Genomic DNA, 26,178 nt, shown 5'->3' with positions numbered 1-26,178 from the left:
TCCTGCATTACAGAGTCATTGAAAACCGTTTTCATAAGTCAAAATTTCCTATGAGTGTGCATTGATGAATATCATCTTAAGCTGTTAAAACTTTGGCAACATAAAAAAATGCCTTTCTCCTAAAAGCTGAAGTAACAGTATTCTTTATCATCTTGATACTTACTGTGTTCATGAGATTTCTCTGACATATCTAGAAGTAAACAAAAAAAGGTGTATTTTAATATTTTTGTGACTGCAATGCAATATTTAATGCATTTATTCATGACATTTGTAGACAGGTAAAATAAATGTTCAGTGACATCTATATTAAGAAGTGCAACAGTTCGCATTGTCTTACTTATACTAATCACCCCGGACACCTAACTGTGACACTTACTTAAGGGACACAGGCATCCTAAATTCATCATTCAGCCAACGTTTGATACAAAAACCCTTGGAAGGCTCTGTGCCTACTCTATGGGCTGAGTCGCTCTCACTAAATGGTGACCATATGTCAAACCTAGGGCAACTACCTTGCTAAGTGAGATGCTCAATTTGATGCCCAATAAGAGAGTGCAAGTTCAGACCATGAGTTGTCCAACACTGGACAAAGCCAGACAAATATTTTTAGGTTGAGTGAGGAAATGACACCTAGGACAGTCTAGATTGGACCTTATAAGAATCCCTGACAATTGCACCTGCTCTCGTGAGGTCAATGAATTTCAGGTGGATTCAGTGATACTCCGAGGAGCAGAAAGACATATTTGAAAACATAATTAACTAAATTAGGGCATATCTAAACAAAAGGACTCAGCATTTTGGTGCTGTAGCTCCTTTGTGCCATTTCATTTTCCACTTTTTTCCGGAAAAAAAACAAATGAGATAAAACTGAAAACTGAGCTAACACTTTCCATGGACCTTAAGAGAACGTTTCTCAGGTAAAGCGAGAGCTCAGGGAGCTATACCCAATGTAGTTATTGGTGCTACAGAAGGAAGTGAAATGCCAAGGCCTAGCCTGACAGCTGGATTTTTCTTCTTGACTTTTGCTAGGCAGCTGTTGTTTTTAAGAGAAGAAAGGCTCTACCATCTGAGCGTAGCAGTCTGCTGTGTGTGAGAGAGCATAGTCCCACAGAGAGATGCAGCAGTGCAGGGGGTGAGCTGCCTTTGCAGCCCCATTACCACAATAAATAATTCTGCTGCTGTGAGCTCCCAGGCTGTGATTCACTGAGCTCCTGAGCTCCCTGTCACTTGGGACAAAAGCTAAGTAACTGCTGTGAAAGTGGGTTTTTATTTTACTTGTTTTCACTGCAGTAGAAAACAGCTCCCATTTTATATCCAGTCTCTATTTAATCCAAGTTATTGCTGTGCGTTTAAGGATACAGCAACTGGAGATGTGCAGAACAAAGCAAAAATAATGGAACATTTTTGGGGGTAATAGAGACTAAAGATACAAATTAAGTGTATGTACCTGCTCCTAAGTGAGGAATCAGAAATAAGAAACAACATCAAAACAGGGATCCTATGACAAAGTCACATTTGTTATCTGTACGTGCATAAGAAAACCTTCTTGTGAATTTAGGCTCAATTGTTTTGCCTGAACACCCCAAAACCCACAAAAAATTGTTCCCTAAACATAATAAGCTTAAGTAATATCTATTGTAATTGAGCATCCATGATATATGTCTGAAATTTGTAGAGGAAATTAATTTTACATTGTGTCAGAAGACATAGTGAGATATGCTCACCTAGCTATGAATGTCACTTTGCAAAAGGAAATTCATGGCAAATATTAAAAAAAAATCTGAACTTCAGGGGCTGGTATAATGACTTACGTAACTATCACAGAATATTGTGTCAATCAGCATTTTCAGTAGCCACCACCAACTATCAGAGGTAGCCCACATATGAACAGTATTAATTTACAGACTCTTTACTGACACTGCTTAATGAATTTTGCAAATAAACTTTTATTATAGTGTCCTTGTCTCAGATCTGCATTTTTTTTTAAAACACTAAAGCCAAAACAAAACCATTATGCCTTAACTTTCTAGTGAAGTCAGTGCAGTTATTTCCCTTTTTCTGATGGTGAATGAGTCATACAGAATGTTTAAACCAATAGGAACTCGGCCCAAGTTTGGTCGCTCAAGTTTAGAAAGGTATCTGTGTTGCTCTTGTCCATATTTTCTGTGGAGGTATTAATTAGACAAACCTGTATAGTGTCAGTATCCAGCCAGAGCATGAACACTGAGATTATTGCTATCATCAGAGCTTTGCCTAAAAAACTATAGTTCTGGTTTAACATAGCAATTACAGATAAAAACCACTCAGAGATATTTATACTGCATATTTTGATGAAATAATGAAGATCTTCTAAAGTTAAAGATTTGTTGGAAAAAAAACTGAAGTGAAATTTTGAGATGGTCTTTAGGCCGTAAAGATAAATATTTATGTTTAGCCAAATCTGCTATGATTTCAGTCCATTCAATATTTATCGTATCCTTCTTATGTGCTGTATTATCTCCTCAAAGATGTAATTCAAATGACTTATACAGTAAGCAGGAAGCTGAAAAATGAAATCCCAAGACCCTTAGTTTTGCTTTTACAGTATCACAATTGTCTATAACACAGATACCCTGATTTTTAGTCTACTTAGTGAAAATGGGAAGAAGATAAAAGCTAAATGTCAATGACCTAGTCAGACTTTGTGGAATATTCAGTCATTATTATACGGTATTCAACTTAAAGGGTGAGAAACAGAAGTCTGTATTCTGCTGCTCTCACTCATTTCGTGTAGTATCTTGCACTGGAAGTAAAGCAACTTTATTCAAATTTTGTGTTTAAATAATATTTCGTTATACAGTGCCTAGATAAACTGTAAAACTCCATGCTGCAAAATGTGAGGATGTTGAAAATTTTCACGATTTCAAAAAGTGACTGGGCAAATTAGTGAAAAAATCTAGCAACTGCTCTTAAACATGAAAATATGGTTTCTGGTTTAGAGCTGAGATCGCGGGAGGTCACAAGGTGATCTCTGTGTGTCTGTTTTATTCCTGCACTATTCCCTAGGATTTTGTTGCTTTGGCCATTGATGGAGAGAAGGTGTTGAGTTAGATGAACTCTTGGTCTCACTTCAAACAGCTATTCTGATGTTATTAACTAACAGGACTGCTCATTGGGTAAATAACTGCTTGTTGTTCGTAACGTTAGAAAATTCAGTCCTAAGTAAATGCTTTATCTTCATTTGTTTAACGCTTGAACTATATCAGAGGAGGAAAAAGGTCAGATCCAGATCTAATGAAAACAGATAGATCTTTGATGAAATACTTGAAGCTACATAAACTCTGAACTAGATCAATGAAATTATCTGGTTCTACCCTCAGCAAAAACATTTTTGAAATTTCTTTTGTGTCATTCTAAATTAATCTTGTTAACTGGGCTTGGTAGTTATCTTGCTGTTTTTCACATACACTTCAAATTTTCTTTGACTTTTGCCTGCCATTCTGAATGCCAGAAGGGTATTAATTATATACGGCATATTTTTGTGGATTAGCTTCTGTTATGGGTTCAGAAAAGAAATCCTCTGGTTTATCGAACCATAAATTGGTGAGGCTAAAAGCAGAACGTGCTTTTTGATTATAACATGTCTATTTTCCATCTGGATAACAGTCGTTTGCTGTTCAGACAGCAAATATGTTTGTGAGTGTGCACACTCTATAAGTAAAGAATGTGTTGTGCAGGAAAAGGAAGCAAGGCCAGAACTATTTGTTTTAGTGAAGAATAACAAAATAATAATACATGCTGTAGCTGAGAAAATTATTTCTAATCAGATAGTTACATGTGTGCTATAAATAAGAAAGTTACTTTCCATTAAGCTAAGTAAGAGCCTGGTTCATCTCTCATTAAAGGGAGCACAAGGACTTGGCCTGGGCATTAGATGAACACACCCATGACATTAATCTGTAACAACTTTATAGGCCAAAAGAGGAATCGAGATCAACAGGAGTCTTTTAATGGGATTCTCAGGATTTGTGCCTTAACCTTCTGGTTTATACATCATGAAGAAGAATAAATCTTTGATTTTCTTAACTAAGTCCATTCTCCCTGAAAATGAACTCTAGACAGGCTAACAAATGGGCTCTTAGACAAACTAATGGACATTTCTCCTTCAAAATTCAGTGGGAATACTGTAGCTTGCAAGATACCACATCATTCTGCCTAATCATCAATACACTCTTAATTTAAGGTTGAATAAAACAGTTTTGTTCTAGTCAGTGTAAGGTTTTTCAGACTGTGGAGCAACTGTATTATCAAAAAGTCAACCAGGATAAGACATATTGGGCCATTTCAGAATGTCTCAGATGATAATAACTTTGGGAAAAAAAGGGATTATTAGAATTTATCACTCTCTTCAAGAGCAGCTCCCCACCTTTGTGAAGTTATTGTCTGTACATTCTGTCATTCAAAGGAGAAGTCAAATGTTCCCAGAAGTTTTCTACATAAGCAGACCTGATCCCTCACGTCTGCCTGTGTCCTCCTCAAGTCCTGCTGGCTGGCTGAGCAGCTGGCAGACTGATTGTGCAGTAAAAACAGTCTAATGAGCATATGTCTAAAAAAATGATTCCTCACAAAACAGATTATTAGCTGCAGCAAGCGTCCTACAAAGAGAATGGCTTGTCCTTGCCCTGACCCCAGCTCCACGTTAGGAAATTGCCTTGACAGTGTATGGCCAATGGTTACCCTATGCATGGGTCAAAGTAAAGAAAGCAAGAAGAGTGTGGTGGTGGTGTAAATAGAGGGAGCTGGTGTATGATTATTTTAACATGCATGCTGTGCAAGCCTTGTCCTTACAGAATCTCTTGATTCCCTGCAGCGTCCATTTTACATTTCTGGTTTACTATAAAGCTAGCATTTTCCAAGATATTTGTCCAGGTTGCTACAGATTAGGGAAGTATTATCCCACATTAACATGACAAATATGAAATACTAATTGATTTATCTATGGCTCTCTGGAAGGTTTGGAGGGATTCAGAGAACTTGAGCTTCCAGCTAGTGCTCTCACTCTTATTCATTAGAGGCGAGTGCTCATCTGGGTCTGTGCAGCACCACAGATTGTTTCAGCATGACTTTTGTGACTAATGATGACAATAAGGTAAATGGTTAAGGCAAACCCTCCTAAAATGCTATGGTTTGCCATTATAATTAATAATTAACTACTGGTATTAGAGCCTGTAGGGTATTCATTTGCTACAGAATGATCTTTCTATTGCCACTTTCCACCAAAAAAGCTGGCAGGCTGCTCTCACAGTTCCTTCTGCTTGATTGCTGCTACCAGAGTAGCCTGGTCCAAGATATCTGCCTTCACACAGTCAGCATGTTTGTGTCTTTGCTGTTTGGTTTGCCTTATACCTCGGGGCTGCAAAGTGAATGAGCTGACTCTTGGTTTTGAGGGATTTTGTTGCTGTTGTCTAGAACAACTTGGTTTTTTAGGACTTATTTTTAACTGGCAATTCAAGAATACTTTATATAACTGGGAAAAACAAAAAGTAGTTCAGAAAGAGGAGGGAAGGGAGAGACTTTAGCATGGGGTAAATATAGTATAAGTAGCAAAGAACAGACATTTCCAACATTTTAAAATTATTTTTAATGAGAGGAATTGCTTCAACTTGAATCTGAGGTGCATGCCTGTAAGGAGCATCAGTAATGATCTCAATCTTTCTCTGTTTCCCAGTTTGTCAGTTAAGCAATAGAAATGCACTGGGAAATGTAAGTCTTGTTGAAACAGCAATCTTGTATGATAGCACTGAAAGTTAATATCTTTAAGTAATATAAGTCTTAAAATCCCAGGAGGACAAATCTTCCATCAACGGAGCTGGAAAGCATAAAATTTCAGTCAAATGTAGATGTGATACATGTGCTGTATTAATGCATTTCATCTTTAGGTACATGGGGTGAAAGGCCTGAAGAACTTCCTCTCAGTATCATCCTCAGCTTCTGATGTTTTCATGTGCTCTTCCCTGAAATTATGGGATGGGAACATACAGATGAGGGAGAATATGCTTAACAAGCTTTCACTTTTCACAGTATCAGTTTTACATTTGCATATAGCTAAGGCAAAACATAGCCAAGCTCAGGCCATGCTTTATTGCAACACAAATTATTGACTCTTAAAAGGTAACTAGGTGAAATCAGGCAGTATGTAGGATGTTAGAATGATTACTTTTTTTTCTGAATATTGACTTCAGTTTATGCAAAAATAGCTTTGTTTACCTTTCTATATAAACAAATGGAGCCAAAAGGAGCACCTCTTTCATATGTTAATATGTATTAATATTTGAACCTTCAGTCTATTACATAATTCCTGTTATTTGTGAAAGGTGCCAGACTAACCCCCTGGGTCCAGACTCTATGCAAATATTTCGAATATGAGCTTCATTGTTGAGCTCCTTCTTAACCATGACTGGGTTTGTAAAAGTATAATCATGGCTGAACATATGTTTCCATACGTTATTAAATAAATGTTAAATAATCATCATTAAGACAAGAATAAGATGACCTCACGAAAATCTGAAAAGAATTTTGGAGCAGAGATTAGTTGATATTAGGAGTGGAGAACAGTAAAAAATAATTAGCTTTTGAAAAGATGGACTTTTCCACCTGTGCTACCCAAATTAATATGGTGATTAAAGCAGAGGGCTAATGACTAGCTTCTAGAGGCAGAACGTCCTGAACCATCTTCATTCCTCATGAAATGCTGCTGATCACTGTTTTTGCATTAGTTACAACTTTGTAAGAGCACATTTCTGAAAACGATGTCTACATAGATAAAAAAGGAAATGAAGATTACCACTAGAAGAACTGTTAATTCTGGAATTGCATCTGAATCGAATACCTCTGAGCATTCATTTGCAGATGTCTTTATGCAGAGCAATAAAGTTATAGTTTATCCCATGGGGAAATTTTTAGCCAATTAACCATGTGTTATATGGATATTCAGGTGTTTAAGCATATTATGCTGATTGACAGATGACAGTGTTGCTGACATGATGCCGATGTACATGTATTACACCTAACTTATAGTAAGAACACAGGGCACCAATTACACAGATCACTCTTTCTTCAGAAATCACAGCTGTTTCATAATCATTAAAATACGAGTTTAACTGTCTCCATTTATTGGTAGTGGGGACTGAACAAATTACTGTTGTACTTTAAGGCTAGTAAGAATGATTAACACAAGCTGTAATTGTAACTACAATTGAAATGCTGTGCAAGATCTATCAATATGAATTGTTTTGCAGGTTTGTTGTTACATAACACGTACAAAAAATTATAATCTCAATTTCACCTTGAACGGATTACAAAGATGTAACCAATGACAAGGTTTAGATTAAATCTTGTTGAGAATAAAACTGTAGATATTTTTTAAAAACATTGATGCAAGTTATCATCATTAGTTTTACATGTCAACTGTGAGTACACTGAAAATGAGGTGCTAGGGAGATAAACATGGTGTTTGCAGCTTAATGCTAAGGATTCTATATTAAATATTTGCATTAGCCCCTCCATCTAAGTACAATGAGAGTGGATATTCAATCTGCTATTAAGATCTATAAATGACTTCCTGATTTTTCTCACCTTTCTTCTCTTCCCTTTTCAGATTCTTAAAAGAGAAATGTTAAAAGTTTGGGGAGCGTTGTTTAAATAATTAACTACAAACTATCCTGATGTTCATTGAAGTTTGTTTTGTATTTTTGTTACTAAACCTAAACTATGTTCCTTGTTATAGTCAAGTCAGAAATATAGGTATCTCCAGGGGGCAATTCTTTGCATTCTGACAGATACATAAGACAGATGAAACACTCTCTGCAGATGCTTATTTCTCTCCATTAATTCTAAAGTGACACTAGAGTGAGTAGCTTCAATGTAGATGACTAACTTTAGACATTTAAATTTGTATGAGTTGAAGTTTCTTAATGACTAAGTTCATAAGAGGATCTAAAAAAGTTCTTTAAATTTATTAATTCAGTGGAAAGTCTTGAGCCCATTGCACTTGTCTTTACCTACTTTCTACTTATACTGAATGGGTCCTCTGGGTGTTTTCTGGTCATGTCTTATCCTAACTGAACTATCTGCAACACGGGAAATACATGAGCCTCGTCCCTCAAGAGCTGGCCATCACTTAAAAGATGTTGTACAGACCATTAAATCTCACATAACCCTGCAAAATGGACATAGATTATTTATATCAGCCAAGATAGTCGAGACAAGGTAAACAGAGGTCAAGTAAATTTCAGCTAACTGTTGTAGACTTTTCAAAGCATTTTCATATTTCATGCAAATTCTCCATCAATATTCCTTGAAAATGATGGGGTTTTGTTGCTTCAGCATGGGAAGTCAAAGCTCATCAATATATGGCCAGTCATCTAGTAAATGAAAAGCATCTTTAGAGAGGAGTGGATTGATGTTGAAGAATACCTTGTCTGTAGCTTAAGACTCCCATAAAATGTTCTGCAGTAAAACTACACTATTTTGTTCCTTATTTGATTCAGGAAGACGACGTTAACCACCTGCTCGAAGGTCCTTTGGGCTCCATCTGGTGGCTAATTCAATGACTGTTAACCTATTGAGAGATTCCTACCTCCACCTACAGTCAAAATAGCACTGCTAGTTTAAACAGCATAGTAGCATGTGTCTGTTTATTATTTTCTCACACTAAATTTTTGACACTATTTTAAGAAAATGCTTTTAAAAGCATTCTTGCTTTTTTTTTCTCTGTTTAGGAATATACATTCTGTTAGAGGGCAGTGTATTACACTTTGCAGTTACAGAATTAGGTAGTCCACTTTCTTATCATTTAAAGTATGTTAGAAAACCACATAATGAAGGTGAGGTTCATGTTGCACCAGTGGCATTCAGCTGAGCAGAAATCCCATGCTGCCGTGACAATTTTCTTTATGAGTAAGAAGGCTGCCTTCCAGTTTTCCTGGTCAACTCCAAAGCTAAGCAGTTCTGAAATGCACCGCTGCCCAGTTCTTTTTCAGTTTGGAAAGCACCTTGATTTTTATATACATTGAAAAGGGGGACTGCTGTGCCTTGGCCAGTTTGCTGGCCAGTTTGCTTGCTCTGTACGCAGAGCAGCAGTTTCCAAGCAATGGATAAGGTACCATTACCAGGAGTAATTGAAAGAAATTGTCCTTTACTGAATTGGCAAAAACATGTAGTTTGGAGCTAGAATGTACATGCCTTACCCATTTTCTGCATTTGTTTGATATTAGCTGCTTTCGGACTACACGTAGTTTTTTACACCGTGACACATTTATTGGGAAAAGGTCTAGATACGATCCTGCACGCTCTTCTGTCAATTTATTATTGATGAAACTTGTCAGATGAATGTATTTTTTGTCTTTCTAAAAAATATTAAAATTAATTTAAGAGCAAGCTGCCAGAGAAATAATGCTGAAAATCAGAAGGAGAGTCATGTTATCGACAGGCAACCATCATCTGCATCTTACTAGCATACAAGCACTCATAACGTCTAACTGTATGCAGTCTATATAGGAGATGAGACTCCCAGAAGACAACTACCCTGAATTAGATGTGCACTCTAACTTGCTCTCAGAACCAAGGCAGAGCGCTCGCTCTCTCTCGTTCATTAGCTGTAGGGAGCCTGGAGAAACAGTCTTCCTGGCAACTTGGGTTTGTGATTCACATTAAACAATGACACAGTTCTTGCACATATGCATGTGGATACATAACCCACAGGGATTCTGTGATGGTTAAATCCTTTTTCAGTTCACTAGAATCGCAGAAGTAACGAATCTTCAGGCAAGCTTTCCTAAGACTGAGCTAGAGAGAGAACTTACTAAGCTTGTTAAGGTTGCTTGCTTGACATCCCCATCTCAGTCCATCCCCTCTTTAGTCAGAAATCAATAAGGTATGGGAGCTATGAGCTGAAATGAGAAATTCCATTTTATGCAGAACTAGGAAACCTTGAAATTGGCTTTAATCTGGCTCCATTTCACACAAAGTGTTTTTGGAACTCTAATTATGAAATATTTTTTTAAATATAAAAATACTGTTTTGGTTTAATATATTAACATTTCTTTCCTTTAAAAAGGGCACTCAAAACTGAAAAAAATGCTGAAATATTTTGATATTCTATTTATTGTTTTCTGGAGGTGGCCTGAAGCTGATGGTCTTTATCTCACATCTCCACTATCTGAGTCTATTGTAATTCACTTGAATCGCTGGTTGTAGTGCTTTGAATTATGAGCAAGAGTTAAAAATTTTCATGTTCTGGCAGCCAGATTTGCTCTTGGGGATTTTAGGAAGTGCCTTCCTCATGCAAAGGGTTGCTACCTCTTGACCTTTAGAAACTGACAACTATTTACGTGTTTCAGTGACAGCTCTTCTATCCCACAGACATTGAAATAAGGCATAACGTGATGCTGGAAGCTGAAGCTGACTATTTTCTAGGACTTTGGTCACAAAGTCTTAGAGAGCTAAGCTTTTAAATCAACATGGTTAAAGCAAAAATTTCATGCATAAATTATGCTTAAAGGTTCCTACTAGTATCACTCACATTTGGAGAAACCAGTGAAATACATAAGCTTTCTCCACCTTAATTTTGTTCTTTTCAACTCCTTCATGTTTGATTTATGCTACGCACAGAATGTACAGTCAATAGAAAGTGTCATTCCATCTTCTTCTCTTCTCTTTTTATGACGGCTCGTCACTCTGTATTGCTCATTATTCTTGTTTTTCTAGATGAGGTGTGTATATTTGAATAAGACAGAATAATTGGAGAAAGCTTTGTATACAGTACAGTGCCTATGTGCTGCATGATTTGCATGAGAAATGGTAAAGTGGTATTTGAACTGTGCATGCTACTACCACAATATATTTTGGATAATGAGCCAGTCAGTTTAGAGGACTGCCTGATTACTTCTGTTATTTTTACAGCTGGGCAAAAAATACTGTATCCTTAAGCAAAACCAGCAAACATTGCCCCTTTTTATTGCCGATTGCTGGTCACAGGAACACGCATGCAGCTTGGATGCATGCGTATTTTTGATGATAAAAGAAAAAGTAGTAAGAAATAAAACCTGATCATATAGGAGTTAGCTAGTAACATGCAATATTTTCCATGTGGGGCCTGCAGAGGGTGTGGAGCTAGATGAGAAAGCTAAAGCATGGCAAGTTCGTGTTTTGGAGGAGGCCTTGTTACTTCTTTCCAGTTGTCCAGTTCAGTGCATACCTACTGAAGACAGAAACATCGCTGAACCAGTTTTCCTTAGTAACTGGAAAATTTCATTGGACTAGCATGTTTTTCACTAGAATCACTACCTTCCCTGCTGACAATGTTGGTTATGATCTCAGAAAATCAGAGGGAGGTTTAGTCCAAAAATAAATAAAATTATGATATCAGGAGAATGGCCAAAGTTGACTTTCAGTTCGCACCTGCATGTTCTGTGAAGTAGGGTGGTGGTAACCAACAGGATGAGGTACACCCTGCCCTGAGCCAAGTGCTTGAAAGTATCCTACCTATACTTGTTGGTAAAATCCTTTCAACAAATTTAGAAATCAGAGGAAAATGATTTTTAGCAGAAAACATATAAAAAAAGAAAATGAAATGGAAAAATTGATCCAACTTCAAGGAACATTCATTAAAAATGCATTTTTAATCAGTTTTGTTTGGGAATATTATGGTTAAGGAAGAAAAAAATCCTAACCTGTGAAAAATGAACCAAGGGCAAGCAGTAGGTATTTAAAAAAATTCCCTTGCTCTTCTGTCAATGAATGGGCCCATAACCTGTAGCAAGGCTGACAGAAGTAGCACCCTTAGCAATTACCTAACTCCTTTCTTTCCATTAAGGATGTAACAGTCCATGCGATAAATTCAAAGGCTGTGAACACAGCAGGCATTTTGATGTTTGAAAACCAATGGCTGTAAGTGTAGCTGCCAGTTTTCTGATTCTCTTTGCTGCATGTGCTACCCTTCATGCCTCAGTTGTTTCAAATTTATCTTTAGACAAAACATCCTGCTTGATACCTATTAAGCATCGTTGTTTTTGATAACCAAAATGAATTTTATTATTCTGTTAAACACATGAGGTGAAATTTTGTCTCCAGTGGAGTGAATGACAATTTTGCCACTAATTTCAACACAGCCAAGATTTCACTCATGAGCTGTTAAAACAGTTGAGACTACATTTTTTTTTTCCAGTTCAGTTAATGACTCTGTATAAGGACAGCAGAAAAAATAATAAATTAGCAAGGTTGAAAATGTCTTAATGTATAGACAACAAAGGTTGACTCCATTGTTCAACTATGTGAACCACAGAATTTCCAAACCTTTCTGAAATGACAAAAGACACCCTCCCCCCCAAAATTAACCCCCCCATCAGTAAACTTCAGAAATAAAGAGCCAATGTTTTTCTCACTTACTCAATGCTAAATCTCAAATAATCCCCTGAGAAGTTCTGGAAATGTTCCCAATTTAGTGAGCAAGATATGGCTTATAAACCAAATAATCAATAAAGTTGAATAGATTAAAGAAACATATCACCTTAGTGCTAATATTTCATTATTTTTTCCGTTGAAATAAAATCAAGAAATTACCAAAAAATGTTTCATCTCAACAAATCTTATTCCGAAAGATGACACTATAAATAGATATTTTGGGTCTGATAAATACAGTCTATTTATTGTTAAATATTTTAAGTAATGTTTTGGGTCCTAATTCAGGACAAATTTTTCTACTAATCTATTAAAATAACAAGAACAACTTCAGCAAAGCTGTCATTCATGTTACATAAATATCTGGAGAGGAAATTAAATGTACATAGGGAAGCGCCTTCTGAAAAGAACAAATGGCCAGGTCAGCATGCACAGTGCGTGCAAGTTTTGTTCTCTTTGACAAATCCTAACATGGTAACAAAAGCCTTTCATTCTCTTCCCAATCAGAATGATGAAGTGTCTGATACCGGGTTGTGTTGGCCTGTGGTAAAAAGGAGCTAACAATACTGGAAATGACATCTGTGTTATCACAGTAGGAGTAGATAAAGCCGGCTGATGGTAGCACATGAGGTGGTGTATGTCACCGCAATGGTATCGCTGAATGAAAGAAACATTTCTCACAGCAGTCACAGCCTGAAAGACACTTCAGTCAAGGGAAAATAATTGGTTTACCTTTCTTCTCCCCCTCCTTTTTCACCACAGCTGAAATGGAAATAAAAATACTATATTTTCACAACTGAAGTTAATAACATGTAATATCAGTAAAAATAATTCAAACACCTATACACGAGCCTTTTGTGTACGTATCTCAAACCATAGATATATTGTGCAATATAGGAATATATTTATTTGCCAGATGAAAAAAAACCCTGATGATCAGAAAGATGAAGTGTTTCCTCACAGACACCCAGCTCTGTTATTGATGAGAACAAATTCCAGCTTTCTAGATTCTCACGCTTAACTTTAGTCACAAGGTCATCATTCCTCCTAGACACTAATACTGGGAGATAGAGGCACAGAGTTAATAGTTCAAAATCAACAATGAAGAAGGAGGATAGACTGGAATGGAGGAAGGCATGAAGGGGTAAGGGGAGTCTAGAGGTAGGCTATGAAGCATCATCTGTTTAAGACAAATATGTGCTTTTTTGCTATTAAAGCTTGTAGAGGTAAACAAATGCATAAAATAAGAAGTAAAAAACCCACCTGAAGTCATGTTCAGGTTTCTAAGCCTCTGCCTAACATGGGGAATTACAAGACCTGGTCATGCAGCAATCCCCGCTCCAAATCCCACAGAGTGAGTTTTGTGGGAAGGAAGACTGGACAGAGACTGGAAGGAAACTGCTGCATATTCCCCAGTTTAAACAACCTGGAATCAGTTCCTCAGAGCAAACTGTACTGTGTGACTAGTATTCAAACTCTGGATACAGAATAAAAGTCCCTCAAAAGCTCAGCCTGGGATTCCAATAACACATTGCATGTATCTGCAATGGGTACTGTGAAAACGTATCAAAATTTTACTAAAAGGGCTAAGATGTCTCAAATGGGAGCGTTACCTGCATTTGCAGATGACTGCTGCAATCCTGATGGGGCTGAGCAAAGTTCCTGTCTAAGTCCATTTGAAATCCATGCACTACCCATTCCCCAGCCTACATTTACAGGACTGAACCTTCTAAAAATGTAGTTACAGATGTCACTTTATTTTGAAACACGTGTTAGAATTGGCAGTAGTAAGCCTCTGCCTTAGGCTAATGTTTGCAGGCAAAAGAAGAAAGAGGAATTAAAATTCAGAGCTCTTACTCCCTAGAAAAGAATACTTGGCACCAGGCTGCCAGTGTGAACAGACTTGATGTGGCACTGGAACTGGAAAGCAAACAAGCAGAAGCAGAGCTCTGCCCTTCTTTTGGAGAAAGTGCCCTGGTGCTGGACAGAAGTCAGGGGTCCTGAGACCATAAGAGGCAGTAGGCACAGTCTCAGGTGTTTGCGTACTGGGTTTGGATGCTGATTTCTGCCTCTTCAGTGTTCTTAAAATGAAAAGTCCTTTTATTTCAAACTATTAGTATATTTGGATAAAACAGAGCAAAAAGGAAAAGGTTAAACCTGAAATTACTGAAATGCTATATATCAGTGGCCTGCAGCACAAAAAGATTCAAAATTGAAAGATATTTCAAGGTTTCTACCACTTACTCTCCTTTGAGAATGAAATAAATTTTCAGTATCTCAACAATATGTCCAGCAGTTGAAAAAAGTTTCATGCCTAGAATTAGTGAAAATTAGGCGCAAGGTTTCCAGGATCTGGTCCACTTTGCAATCACTTTTCTTTCCTAGGTGATGTGCATATCAAAGCTGTGAAGGTGCGCCTTTCACAAAACTTTCACTACAGAGGATTTAGGATTTTTCCCCCAGAAGCTGTTACAGAAACCTCAGTGGCTTTCGAAAGGCCACTTACTTGCCACATTAAGTGTGTTGGAGGGACTCTGAAATCAGCAGAAACCCCAAATATCAAGACTCTGGGTAGGGCTTATAAGCAAACGTGCAGTGCACCTCTTGGCTCCTCCTGACTTCTGTCCTGCCAGCTTATGGGATGTGGCTCACCATGCTCCTTGTCCCAAGGCAAGCACAGGCAGAGCAAGGTCCATCCATGCCTGCCACTGCACTTATGACTAGCTAATTTCTGTTATTATGCTATTATATCCTGTTATGACATCTGTTTGAATTTTCACCTTGGCCACGGTTTTTCTGTAAATACTCAACAAATCTTAAGAGACAGAAGAGACCTCATTCTGACTACTGTTGTCAATAGCATTGCTCTGATCAAATCCTGTTATTCAAACTTAAAATGACAAGGAATAAATGAAAAAGAGCACAAACACCATCATTTACATTGCTCTTTCAGAAGCTGAGAAATGTGTTTGTATCTGAAACTCAGCAACAAGATGGATAGATTAGCCAAGGAATTTGGTCTACAGCTGATAAAAAGCCAGATTACCTGCAGAGAACAAATGTGAGTAATATATTGTAGCTGGGCAGGGAAGGACATGAAATGAAGTAAATGATGTACTAGAAAATGTGATGCTCAGATATGAGAGATGCTCCTGGCTGTGTTATTTTTTACCTTGATTATTTGGAGAAAGAACAAATTCTTAAGTCAACTTTTTTTGCACTGCATTGATGAGAGGTATCATCTAGTTCTTGAATTAAGATTTTTACCTACAAACCTGTTCAAAGAGAACTATATTAACAGCCTTAAATCGCAGTGACTCCAGTTAGGCACCTGTCTTCCTTTACTAGACTTATTCAAATCCAATCACACATTTCCAGTTAATATAGATATGATACAAAGCAAAATACGTTTATCAAGGATACAGATGCCATTTTCAGGGATCATGAATCCTGACTGACAGCTACACCAGAAACCAGAATTGAGCATCATCTTCTATGTTTTGGGAATGGGGAAAACAAAATCTTTATGAACCAGATCCATGGCAGACCTTGTTCAAAAATTTTTCAGTGTGATGGGAAAATAAAGCTAAATTTCCAGTGGTAGCAAGGTCGCAAAAGTGTGTCAATATAGTAAATATCTTCCCAGGGAAAAAAGTCAAGTTCAGGATGGTTGTATGTTTTTAACTTGTATGGGAAACTTGAACATAGATTACAAGAAGTCCTTTAATCCCATAGATTGTGGTGGTTCTGAGGGACTTTTTTCTGAGCTGTTCAGAAAACAGAAACATTTCTGAAATCTTGAAAATATCTTGAAAACACCAAAAATCTTGAAAACACCATTTCCTACTCAACAATAGTCCATTCCATGGAACTTTATGACCCAGCAATAGCAAGGGACAGATATTTAGCCTGAATACCGTCAAAGATGTTCTGCAAGTTCTGCTGTTATTTTCTTATAACAAGCAATCAGTTTCCATCCTGAGACATGAAATTTATCTTCCTTTCTAAATTTACAATAATTAATTATTAATATTTGGGCTATGAAAACTGTATTTCCATATAGATATGCAGTTCCTCTGTGGTGTTTTTGAAGAGCCTTTAGATTGTGATTTTCAATCTTATCATGATCATACTAATTTATCTCAAAGGTAATCTGAATCTTTCGTATTTCTCTTTCCATAACACTTTCGTTGCTCTTTCCTAGCCCACTCCAATACCACATATTGTCATGTAAGAGTTTTGTACACAACACTCCAGACAAGATGCATCTTTGCTTTACGCAATGGCCTTAGTACACTATATGTATTTTTTCCTAGTACATCTGCATATGGAAGATAATACTTGAATTACTTGCCTGCAGTAATACTTAGGTCATTTCCTGAATTTACATAGTTAATTTAGAGATAAATTATTTTTTAATTTTTTCACTCCAGTATATATTACATTCTATTTATTGACACTAAATTTTCTTTGTCATCATGCTGTCTCTTCACCCTGTAAATTCAGTGTATCACAGCCCTTTCTGATCCTGAATTCTTTAACTAATTTTATGTCATCTGAAAACTTCATTATATTACTATTTCTTTCTTTTCCTGTTAATTAAGGAATATAACATCAGTCCAGACATGGAATCATAAGTAATTATTCTGTAAACAGGCTGCAAGATGAAAATGAATATATCCTAATCAGGTATTTATTTCCTACAATACTGGGTCTCTTCAGCAGTAGCTATTTAGTTTCACTTATTATTAAGGCATAATTTCCTTTTGCAGAAACCATGCAGGCTAGATTTCTGTCATGTGATTTTCCAGATATTTGTTTTTGTTCCAATTTTAATTATGGTTTCACCAATTTTTTGACTGATTTTTAAATCTCTGAATAACCGTAGAGTAATTTAAAATATGGTATTTACCCTGACACTTTGAGACAGACAGTAACTGACTGAGATGAAGTTGGTGGAAGTTTTGACTAAGTTCTTATATTTATTTTGGTTATAGACATGGAAGTTATAGTAAAATAAGATCAAATGCAGACTCATCCCCTGTTTCAGGTACTCTGTGATAACTCTTCATATGCATGTTTTTAGGCTGAAGTGAAAACCACCTCATGTAGGCAGCTACAGCAAAGCAGCTGGCATTAACTAAGTTGATACTGTCTTTGCCCATCTTACCATAAATTGTCCACCTGTTCATAGTTGAGAAGTAGGTACTGTTTTAAAATATTTAAGAAATGTATAAAGTGGCCTTTCTCTCTCAGGTCTTCCTAATAGATATTTTATCTCTCTCTTCCAGTTGTTCTGAGTTCAGAATTTCTCTTACCCGTATCAAGAGAAATTTTAATCATGTTAAGAAACCAGAGTTAAAAGAACCGGTATAGTGAGCAACAGAGAGGAGAGTTTAGACTTTGAATTGGCTGGAGCATCTGTGTTCAGAATGATTCTCATTCAGTAGCAAGAAACACCTTTCCTGCCCTTTTCCTCTTCTGGTCCAGGTTTTAATGAACAGGTCTGGAGAAATAACTTATTCAATTATCTTCATGCCTTTTATTATTAATGGGCAAGGAAGATGTTGCAGTTTAATTCCCCTGCTTAACCTGACTATCTCTTTTGTCCTAATTTGTAAAACATAGCTGTCAGACCTACTAAGAAAAATTTAATTCACTAGATAAGCCCCCAAAACGTTTACAGTGTTTTTCTCTTTATTACCAGCAATACCTTAATGAGAATACACAAGAAGATTATCTAGAATGAAAGAAACACAAGTGTGCGAGTTTTGCTTCGGATTATCAGGATTCACACTATATGGATTATCAGGCCCCCTGTAACATCACTGGGCAGAGGCAATAAGAGAGTGGTTACATTCCTGAGCAAGTCTCCTTTGACTGTGTGTAGCGTGTGGTCCAGCCACAAATAGGCACAAATCTCTGTTTGAAAATATCGCAAAAGGCCAAGGAGCGGGGCAAAGCTACCCAAGGATCTGATCTCTCTGCTGCATCAGAGGGTGCAAATCTCTCTCTGCCTCTCTCACTTTTCAGAGAGAGTGCCCAAAGTACCAAGTGTTTTTGGAGAGGGACAGGTTTTCTCTTGATCTGTGCAGAAAAGAGTAAAATTGGGCCATAAAATGTCAATAAAGCAGAGACAGCCTGATTCTGTGAGCTGTTGAGAAGCACACTGTCCCAGTCAGAGAGAATCCAGGTTTCTGATCTCAAATATTATGTGAGACAATAATATTATGCCACAAGAATTTTGCTTTACTGCATAAGCATGTATAAATAAAAAGTTATAGATAGGCATTCAAAGGACTTTTCAGAGTGCTATTATGGAGATCTGGGAGTCCCAGCATGTAGCAGTCACTACCTCCAGGAAACACCTTAACTATCAGTAGACATACTTTCATTTACAAACCTGTTTTGACTACTGAATGTATATTTCTACATATATATTCAGGTGCTACTTATTCAGCTTGAATATTTTCCTTAAAAAAAATAATGAAAACATCAAGTATCGAACCATAAGGACAATGTTATACTTCATAGTTTGCCATAAAACATGCCTCATTTTTAATTTATATAAACTGCTTTTTGGAATTAAAATTTTATATCCTTCCTTTTATAAAATAGTATTCTTTCATATTATTATGTTATTTCTGTTCTTTTTCTCTTATTTTCTAATGTCTATTGAAGATTTTTTTCAGAGAAATGCTGACTCACAATGGGAATTTTATACCTCCCACTATGACTCACTCTTGGTATTTATATATCTGTCATTATCTTAGTGCCTGACTTTTAAAGCTCTGATGTTTTCTTGAAGTATTTCTTATCAGCAATGCTCAGCAATGACGTTCTGTAATGGATGGACCATTTAAACTGGTTGATATTGCAATTTTTATATAAATAATATATCTACCTTACATTTAGATTCTCTTTTACTCAGGATTCTCTATTACAATTCTATATCCAGCTTTTGTGAATTCAATTTTCACTTTTCAAAAATGTATTTATCTTAACAAAGAGGTTACACTGTGGCCATTTCTATTGATGCAGTTTACACTGAATTTGACAGATATCTGTAAAGTGGCAAGTGCTAATCAAACCACTGCTGTTTCTCAAGGCTTTTTTGGTTGGTTACTCTAAAATGAGATGTCCACTGAAGAAGCTCCCTGTGTACTTTCAGTTGGCTAAAAAGAAGTACCAGTTCTCATAAAGGTGAATTCTTGTTTGCACTTCTTTACAGGGCAAGGGCCACAAAAGTTCTGGAACACTTTTCCCTATAGAGTATTTTCTCAAACTGTCTGCCTGATCTATGCAACATGTCACTTATCATTATTAAGAGAGATCTAGTGAAGCATAGCATCCCACATGGATGCTTAAAGCCACTTTGAGCATTGGGATTACGCTATTCTGACAAAATGTCAATGCCTTGTCATACATATTCAGTGTCACCAAGTTAGTTGCATTTGTTTTTGGAAGTGCTGCCTTTGTACGCACCCCAGCAGCTAAGAAATGGCTTATGAAGATCTGTCACATGGAACAGAAAAGACAGAAACAACTTTTAAAAACCTGCAGTCACTGAGCTGAACTGCCTTCAAAGTGAGTTGTATAAGATCTGCTGTGTCATGAACTTCAGTGACTAGAAAATGACTGAATCCTATTGTAGACAGTAAGGTGGCGTCACAATATACATGTATACAATCTGAGATCTTCCCACTCAAGTTGCACTTTTCTGTTGTACTTTTGCTGCAGGGGCCTTGAAGGATATGCAGTCCTGCTCAGACCAGTCACTTTACAGACCTAACTAAGATACACAAGACTTAAAAAGAAGGCAGTTGGCCTGATCATGTGTCTGACAGCATCTAATCCAAATATTTTAACTTCTTATAGAGCCAGCCAGAGTCAATGAGAGATGGTCTCTCTGCTGTGAGAGATCAGTTGTTCTCAGTGAGTTGTGCAAGGCATCAAGTTCATTCACAGGTGGCATGCAAGGACGTATGCAAGCCACTAGGAAAAACTGAAGCGAGTAGTCTTCATCTCACTTGGGAAGTTGATAAAAGCTGTGCAGACTCAGCACTATTAGTCCCCACTAAATTACGACATCGTTCATCCAAACATCCTGCTGTTACTATGAAAAACAATCAATCAGTTCTACTTCAGACTTCATTCAAGCCGTTGTTCTTTATCAGAATAATCACAGGTGTCTCTAATGTGACCTTGTACTGCAGAGAAGTTAAACTCAGCATACTCTGCATTAAACATTCAGATCTTGGTTCTTGTGCCTTGACAAGTAGGCAACCATAAGACTGTAAGATGACACAACAACACAGAATATTTTACATCTCTTAGAGTGCTTTAATCTATAGGTAAAAAGTTTACCCCGTGTAGAAAAATTCTGTATGATATGAAAGTTCACAGGGAACATCATAGGTCATATTTTCTACTGCTATAATATAAGGAAAATCTTGCATGTGTCCCATCAACTACTATGGGAAGACAACTTAATTTTATTAAAAAAAAAGAGATAGTGGAGTTAACCACTTCGAGGTACTGAGTTTCGTTCTCAAATATGCTGAGCGTAAATCACTTCATGTGCAGTCAGTGAAATTCTACAATGTTTAATTAAACATGTCCTTTCTTGAAAGAACTCAGTTTTGGTACTTTAAAGGAGTTGTTATTCACCATTTTTTTTCACTGGCTGATCAAACTGAGATAATTAAGTCCTTTTTAAATACTTATTTTTATGTATAGTTGTGGGGGTGTTTGACACTTCACTGAAGCTAATTTGTTAGCAGTGCAGCTAAAAAACTTTCACAGACCTGTATTAATTCTTTATAATATTTGATCTTTTGTAATAAATAGTATTTTACTTTTATTAACACTTAAATTTAAATAAATCAATCTTCAAACCAGAAATATTTATGGAGAGCTAAATACTAAAAGATAAGAAGATAAGAAACTCAAAAGATAAGAAAAGATAAGAAACTCAATAGGAAGCTCAATAGTCAAATACTTAAGGGTCTAATCAATGTTTAACTCTTCATTAACCTGCCTACGTTTCACAGATATGTTTGCATGAACCTAGCCGGATGTTCATAGGCCTTGCTTGCCTGAAGCTCAAAATATAAAAGCCAAGTTGTATTAAACCAATAATCAATAGACAAAATCCACCCTGTACTTCAGTACTCGCTGTTGACTAAAGTAAACTAAAAGAAATGGTACAACAATGCGTCCTTATTTTTCTAATATCCTTGACCTTGGACTGAAAATCCAGGTTCATCTACTTTGACTAGTTCAGTTTCAGACTATTTAAGCCCTACTTTCTTTTGTAATGCTTAAGCCTTCACTTTGCTTCAGAATGATACAACTGTGTGAAGTAATAGCTGATTTCTACTATTCTGCCAGATACTACCTACATACACTATGTGAAGTAGCTGCACTTAAAAACTTGCAAATGTTATAAATCATAACTTTGTCAGAAAAATATTGCCTCATTATTTCTAGTGATCCTTACGGAAAATCTAAAGATAGGAAGTAATGTTAGTCAATTATCTGAAGTAGTTTTCAAAACAGACTGGAAGTTTTTAAGATTGACTACTATATTCCCATGGCTCAAATGACTGTTATTAGTTAGCAAGTTGTCATACGTTTTTGTCCATGTCAAATTATTTACACATTTAACCTGAGAGACTGCTTTCTAATGAGCAAGTGGTATTTAATCAATATGCAAATGGTTTCAAAGTAAAACTAAGTTTTGTTTGAATTTTGTTGATGTGAATAAATAAACCTGAAAGTATTTGGTTAATTATAATTACAGTTTTATCACTGCCTGCAAATGTCTAGCATTTAAGAGGTCATGTACTATAAATTGTAATTGATATTTATTTGATGACTCGTGCTGATATTTGAAGGTTAGAAGAGAGAGCAAAGCACAATCAAATAATGTGTTAGAGAAGAAAAATAAAACGCAATCTGAAATGACAAATTTAAATAGAAAGAATAGGACAAAATTAAGAAAGAAGAAAACAAGTCCTCATAACTTTGGGGGCTATAAAGTACTACTGCTACAACTTGCTTGTGTAGCTCCATATGTATCTCTCATTTATCACCCAGGTAAAAAGAATGTCTAGCAGCAAAGGATGCCAGTCAAGGATATTTATGGATGGCTAAGTGAAGAAACTAGGGTTTCTTTCAGGAATACTTGCACAACAGATTTATTTTCTCAACTGAATCTTATGTTAAGGCTCAGCTCAAGCTGGGATTATTACCTTTTTCCTTAGTCGTAGTGGAAGCCTTCATTTCTTTTCCTTTTGAAAAGTCTGGAAAAGACATCAAACACAAAAATGGAAGGAGAAAGTTAGTGATATAAGTATACACTGTGTCCATCAGTACTACAGCAAATGTGCACAACACCGGATCAAGCAAAATGTGCAAAAGAGATAAGTGTTAAGAATTAGAATTTCTGTTGACTTCAATAAAAGGCTCAATTTAAGCTTTGAAAGCAGAACAAAAATAGCTCCCACTAAGTTAGCTGGAAAAGTTTCTGCAGTTCAAACCATGCACTCATTCCTGTGCAGCCTATCATGTCAGCCTGTCATCTGAATTCTGTAACAGCTCTGTTACTAATTCACTCAGAATAGACTAGCATTCCCACTGCAATATTGGCTGTGCAGGGCAGAGAGTGGTTGACCACAATAAGGGTTATGATTTTATTATTTCTGAATTGTGTCAGACACTGCTCCTTTCAATATATCAGATCTATTAAGTGAGAAGAAGCTAAGTTTAGTTCCTTTTCACCAAAAGCCTGTAATTCAAAATATATTGAAACGGCACTGAGATACCAGCAGACCCTTTCATGAGGACAACTCGTTATTTCCCAGCCACATAATGATAAGACATTACCCTTTTCCTTTAAGGCTGCTGGAGGCTTCACATCTTTTCTTTTACTAGTCTCTAGAAAGAAACATTTAACATTTATCACAAGTCAAGTTAGAGAAATAAGATGACACTTGAAAACAAGTCAAACAATTTAATATACAGAAAGTAAAAAATACGTGATAATTAGATGGATCTAACAGTACAGAAATAAAGAGCAGGAGAAAACAACGAAGTCATTCATTCATCCTTTTAGACTTGGATATGCAAAATAATAAGCTTTCAATATGTTATTAGTTTCTTCATATTTTGAGGAAACTGTTAACCTCTTAAGTAGGCGATGAAGAATGATAGCTTACAAAAAGGACAGCAATTCTATAGAGCAGTTGGCATAAATGGATTTTTCTTTTGCTGAACCCAAATAAAAAATTAATCCACATCATTGATACAATTAAAAGATTAGGAATAGTGGTCTTGAAAGCCAGATGCTTCTGATAAAGGTAAGTGGGAGTTTTCTTTATTCAGGTGTGACAAAAGGACCAGTTACTCATTCAGGACTCCATTATTCTTTTAATATCAAAGACATCATACGGGTATTACCTGTGAACAGGACTTCACATCCTGCATGTATATAACCTTTCAAAATCACAGGCAAGCTGGGTATAAAACAAGAGCTGTGTTCGTCCTTCGAATGTACATTCATATATTTTATGTCACAATGAATAGTCCAAGAATATAATTGTGTCTTTAATTTTTCTGCAGTATATGACAAAGTATTAAAGGAGATGAGAAAAAACATTGAAATTCTACTTCTCTCTTTCTTGCACCTGACAAGGCAGAACCCAAGGACAAAAGAAAATCCAGAAGTTGGCTAAGCATAAATAAAGGAAAACTATGAGCTTGTTGTGATGCTCGAGTGAGGCACATAGACTGACAACAGTGACAAAGAGGAGAATCCTGAGCCCCAAATGGTGCTCTGGCTTTATTCCCCAGAGTTTTCACAAGGAATAATACATTCCTCCCAGAAATGCATTGCTTTGCTGTATGTCTATTCAGTACTCTGCACTATACCAGGTGTTATCTGGACTGCATGAAATATCTCCAGCTTCCAAAAAAACGGGACATCGTCACAATTTGGACCTCAGATGTGGCTTTATAGCTCAGGAACCATGCACAGTTCTGCTAGCCTTTGCTGTTTCCCTGAAATTTTTGAGTTGTTTCAGTACTCTCCAGAAAGTCATCAGTGCCTGTGAATTCTATAATTCTTTGTATTAGTGTTCAATACATGTCACTTAGCGACAAATACGGTTTTCTCCAAATAGACACTATCAAACAATCCTTGACCTTTGTGTGCACAGCTAGCTAGCTAGCTAGCTAGCCAGCCTCCTGCAACTGAAAATATTAGAGGTGTATATGTCTGTGTTGCCAACAAATTAGGAAAAAACCCTGACATATTTGTCACCCTCAAACACTTGAATCTGTCAGTAGTCTCAGCCAGTCTCATTCTCAGTCAACCACTTTCTTAAGCCATAGCCACATGGACCAGATTTAGCCTAGTTCCCTGCAGGAATGTCCCCACTATGGGATTTAGACAACTTGTTTTTGACAGACTAACATCCAAAGGTGGTATAAAAATACATTCTAGTATTTCCCCCAGGATGTAAATTCAAATCTCTGCATTTAAAAGAAGCCCAGGTAGTTACTAGGGACCGTACAGGGGATCTGTAAAGTACAAATGTTTTTAAAAACAATATCATGGATAAAACAATCTAAACATGAACTAGGATAGGTTTGGTTTTGCATCCTCATGTATTCCTACTCAAGATCTGTTTCTAGCATTGAATAGCTGTCTTGATATTCAGTTCTGAATTTCTTAACTTCTTCACTAACCTTTTTCCTTTGACTCTTCTGGATTCTTGGGATTTTTTCCTTTCAGAGAATCTGTAGGGAGATAATTAAGTTTTTGAGACTCAGAAGATAGGGCTGCCCTTCTACACATAAAAGAAAACCCAATAAATATATAAAAATTAAGACTAAAATTGTGAACATAAATGGATACAACCTTGACCTACTTTTACATCCTCTCTAGTGACCACCTTATACTTTTTAAGGTGCAATATTTTCAGTAGCAAATGCAAGAGTAGAAGTTACTATAGGTCACTCTGTCTGTAGAGACCTCACAGAAGGAAGAAATCAGAAAGGAGAAGGGGAAAATGCAAATAATGACATAGGATTATAAATTCTTAGGGCCTTATCCAAAACTTCATGAGGACAGAAAGGGTTATTCTGTTTTCTCTGATGGGCTGAAGCCTAATTTTTTGCCTCAGTCCTTCAGGGAGCACGCATTCAGGGTCAGCAAGAACAGGAAAAACACACATTATGTTGTATAAAAAAATAATATTTAATTATTTTTTATTAAGTAATAGCCTCTTGACCTCGTAAGTGTATGTATCAGGGAATACTAAAAGGAAACTGCTTTTTCCAAAATGAGGAAGTAATTCCATATGGAATGTGGTTTGAGTGAGAGAATATCACAGCTTGCAGAATGCTGAGTAGACCCAATTGCAATCCATCTGACAGGATACAGTGCCTAAGCATCTAGAAAAAACAGGCCATTTATTCCAAACGGAAGTTAACCAAATCTTCAGTAAAACAGATAGAGCTACAACAAGATCCTTTCCAAAATAAGTTTAACTCTGATCATCCTCCTGGCTGCCACAGTACCAGGAAGCGATCCCACTTATCCATCTGGCTTTAAGTGTGAGTTGTAACAGAAAAAGTTCACCTCCAGGGTAGCTGAAGCTGTTGGAGAAATCACACTCTTCAGGGATAGGTACTTAAATTAGAAGCCTGGTCTTCACAGCAGCAGGTGGACTC

General features: G+C 36.6%; 1 protein-coding gene across 21 annotated transcripts in view; it reads right to left on the bottom strand.

The window, feature by feature from the left end:
* The window catches only part of TRDN (triadin), a 254,540-nt gene that overhangs the window by 50,021 nt on the left and 178,341 nt on the right, over positions 1-26,178 (bottom strand). For 19 of the 21 annotated variants that reach the window (XM_068416426.1, XM_068416449.1, XM_068416442.1 and 16 more), the window contains 5 exons: positions 25,192-25,242; positions 23,329-23,379; positions 22,695-22,745; positions 13,171-13,200; positions 164-190 (listed from right to left, as the gene is read on the bottom strand). In XM_068416426.1, coding sequence (XP_068272527.1) covers positions 164-190; positions 13,171-13,200; positions 22,695-22,745; positions 23,329-23,379; positions 25,192-25,242 — 210 coding nt within the window. Of the gene's footprint in view, positions 1-163; positions 191-5,596; positions 5,994-13,170; positions 13,201-22,694; positions 22,746-23,328; positions 23,380-25,191; positions 25,243-26,178 lie in introns of those variants that run through there. The other 2 variants (XM_068416591.1, XM_068416458.1) reach the window with 2 other exon arrangements.

The sequence above is a fragment of the Nyctibius grandis genome, chromosome 1, assembly GCF_013368605.1.
Source record: "Nyctibius grandis isolate bNycGra1 chromosome 1, bNycGra1.pri, whole genome shotgun sequence".
Taxonomy (NCBI): Eukaryota; Metazoa; Chordata; class Aves; order Nyctibiiformes; family Nyctibiidae; genus Nyctibius; species Nyctibius grandis.
Note: the sequence above shows the minus strand (reverse complement) of the source record. Positions and strands in the feature narration are given on the sequence as shown.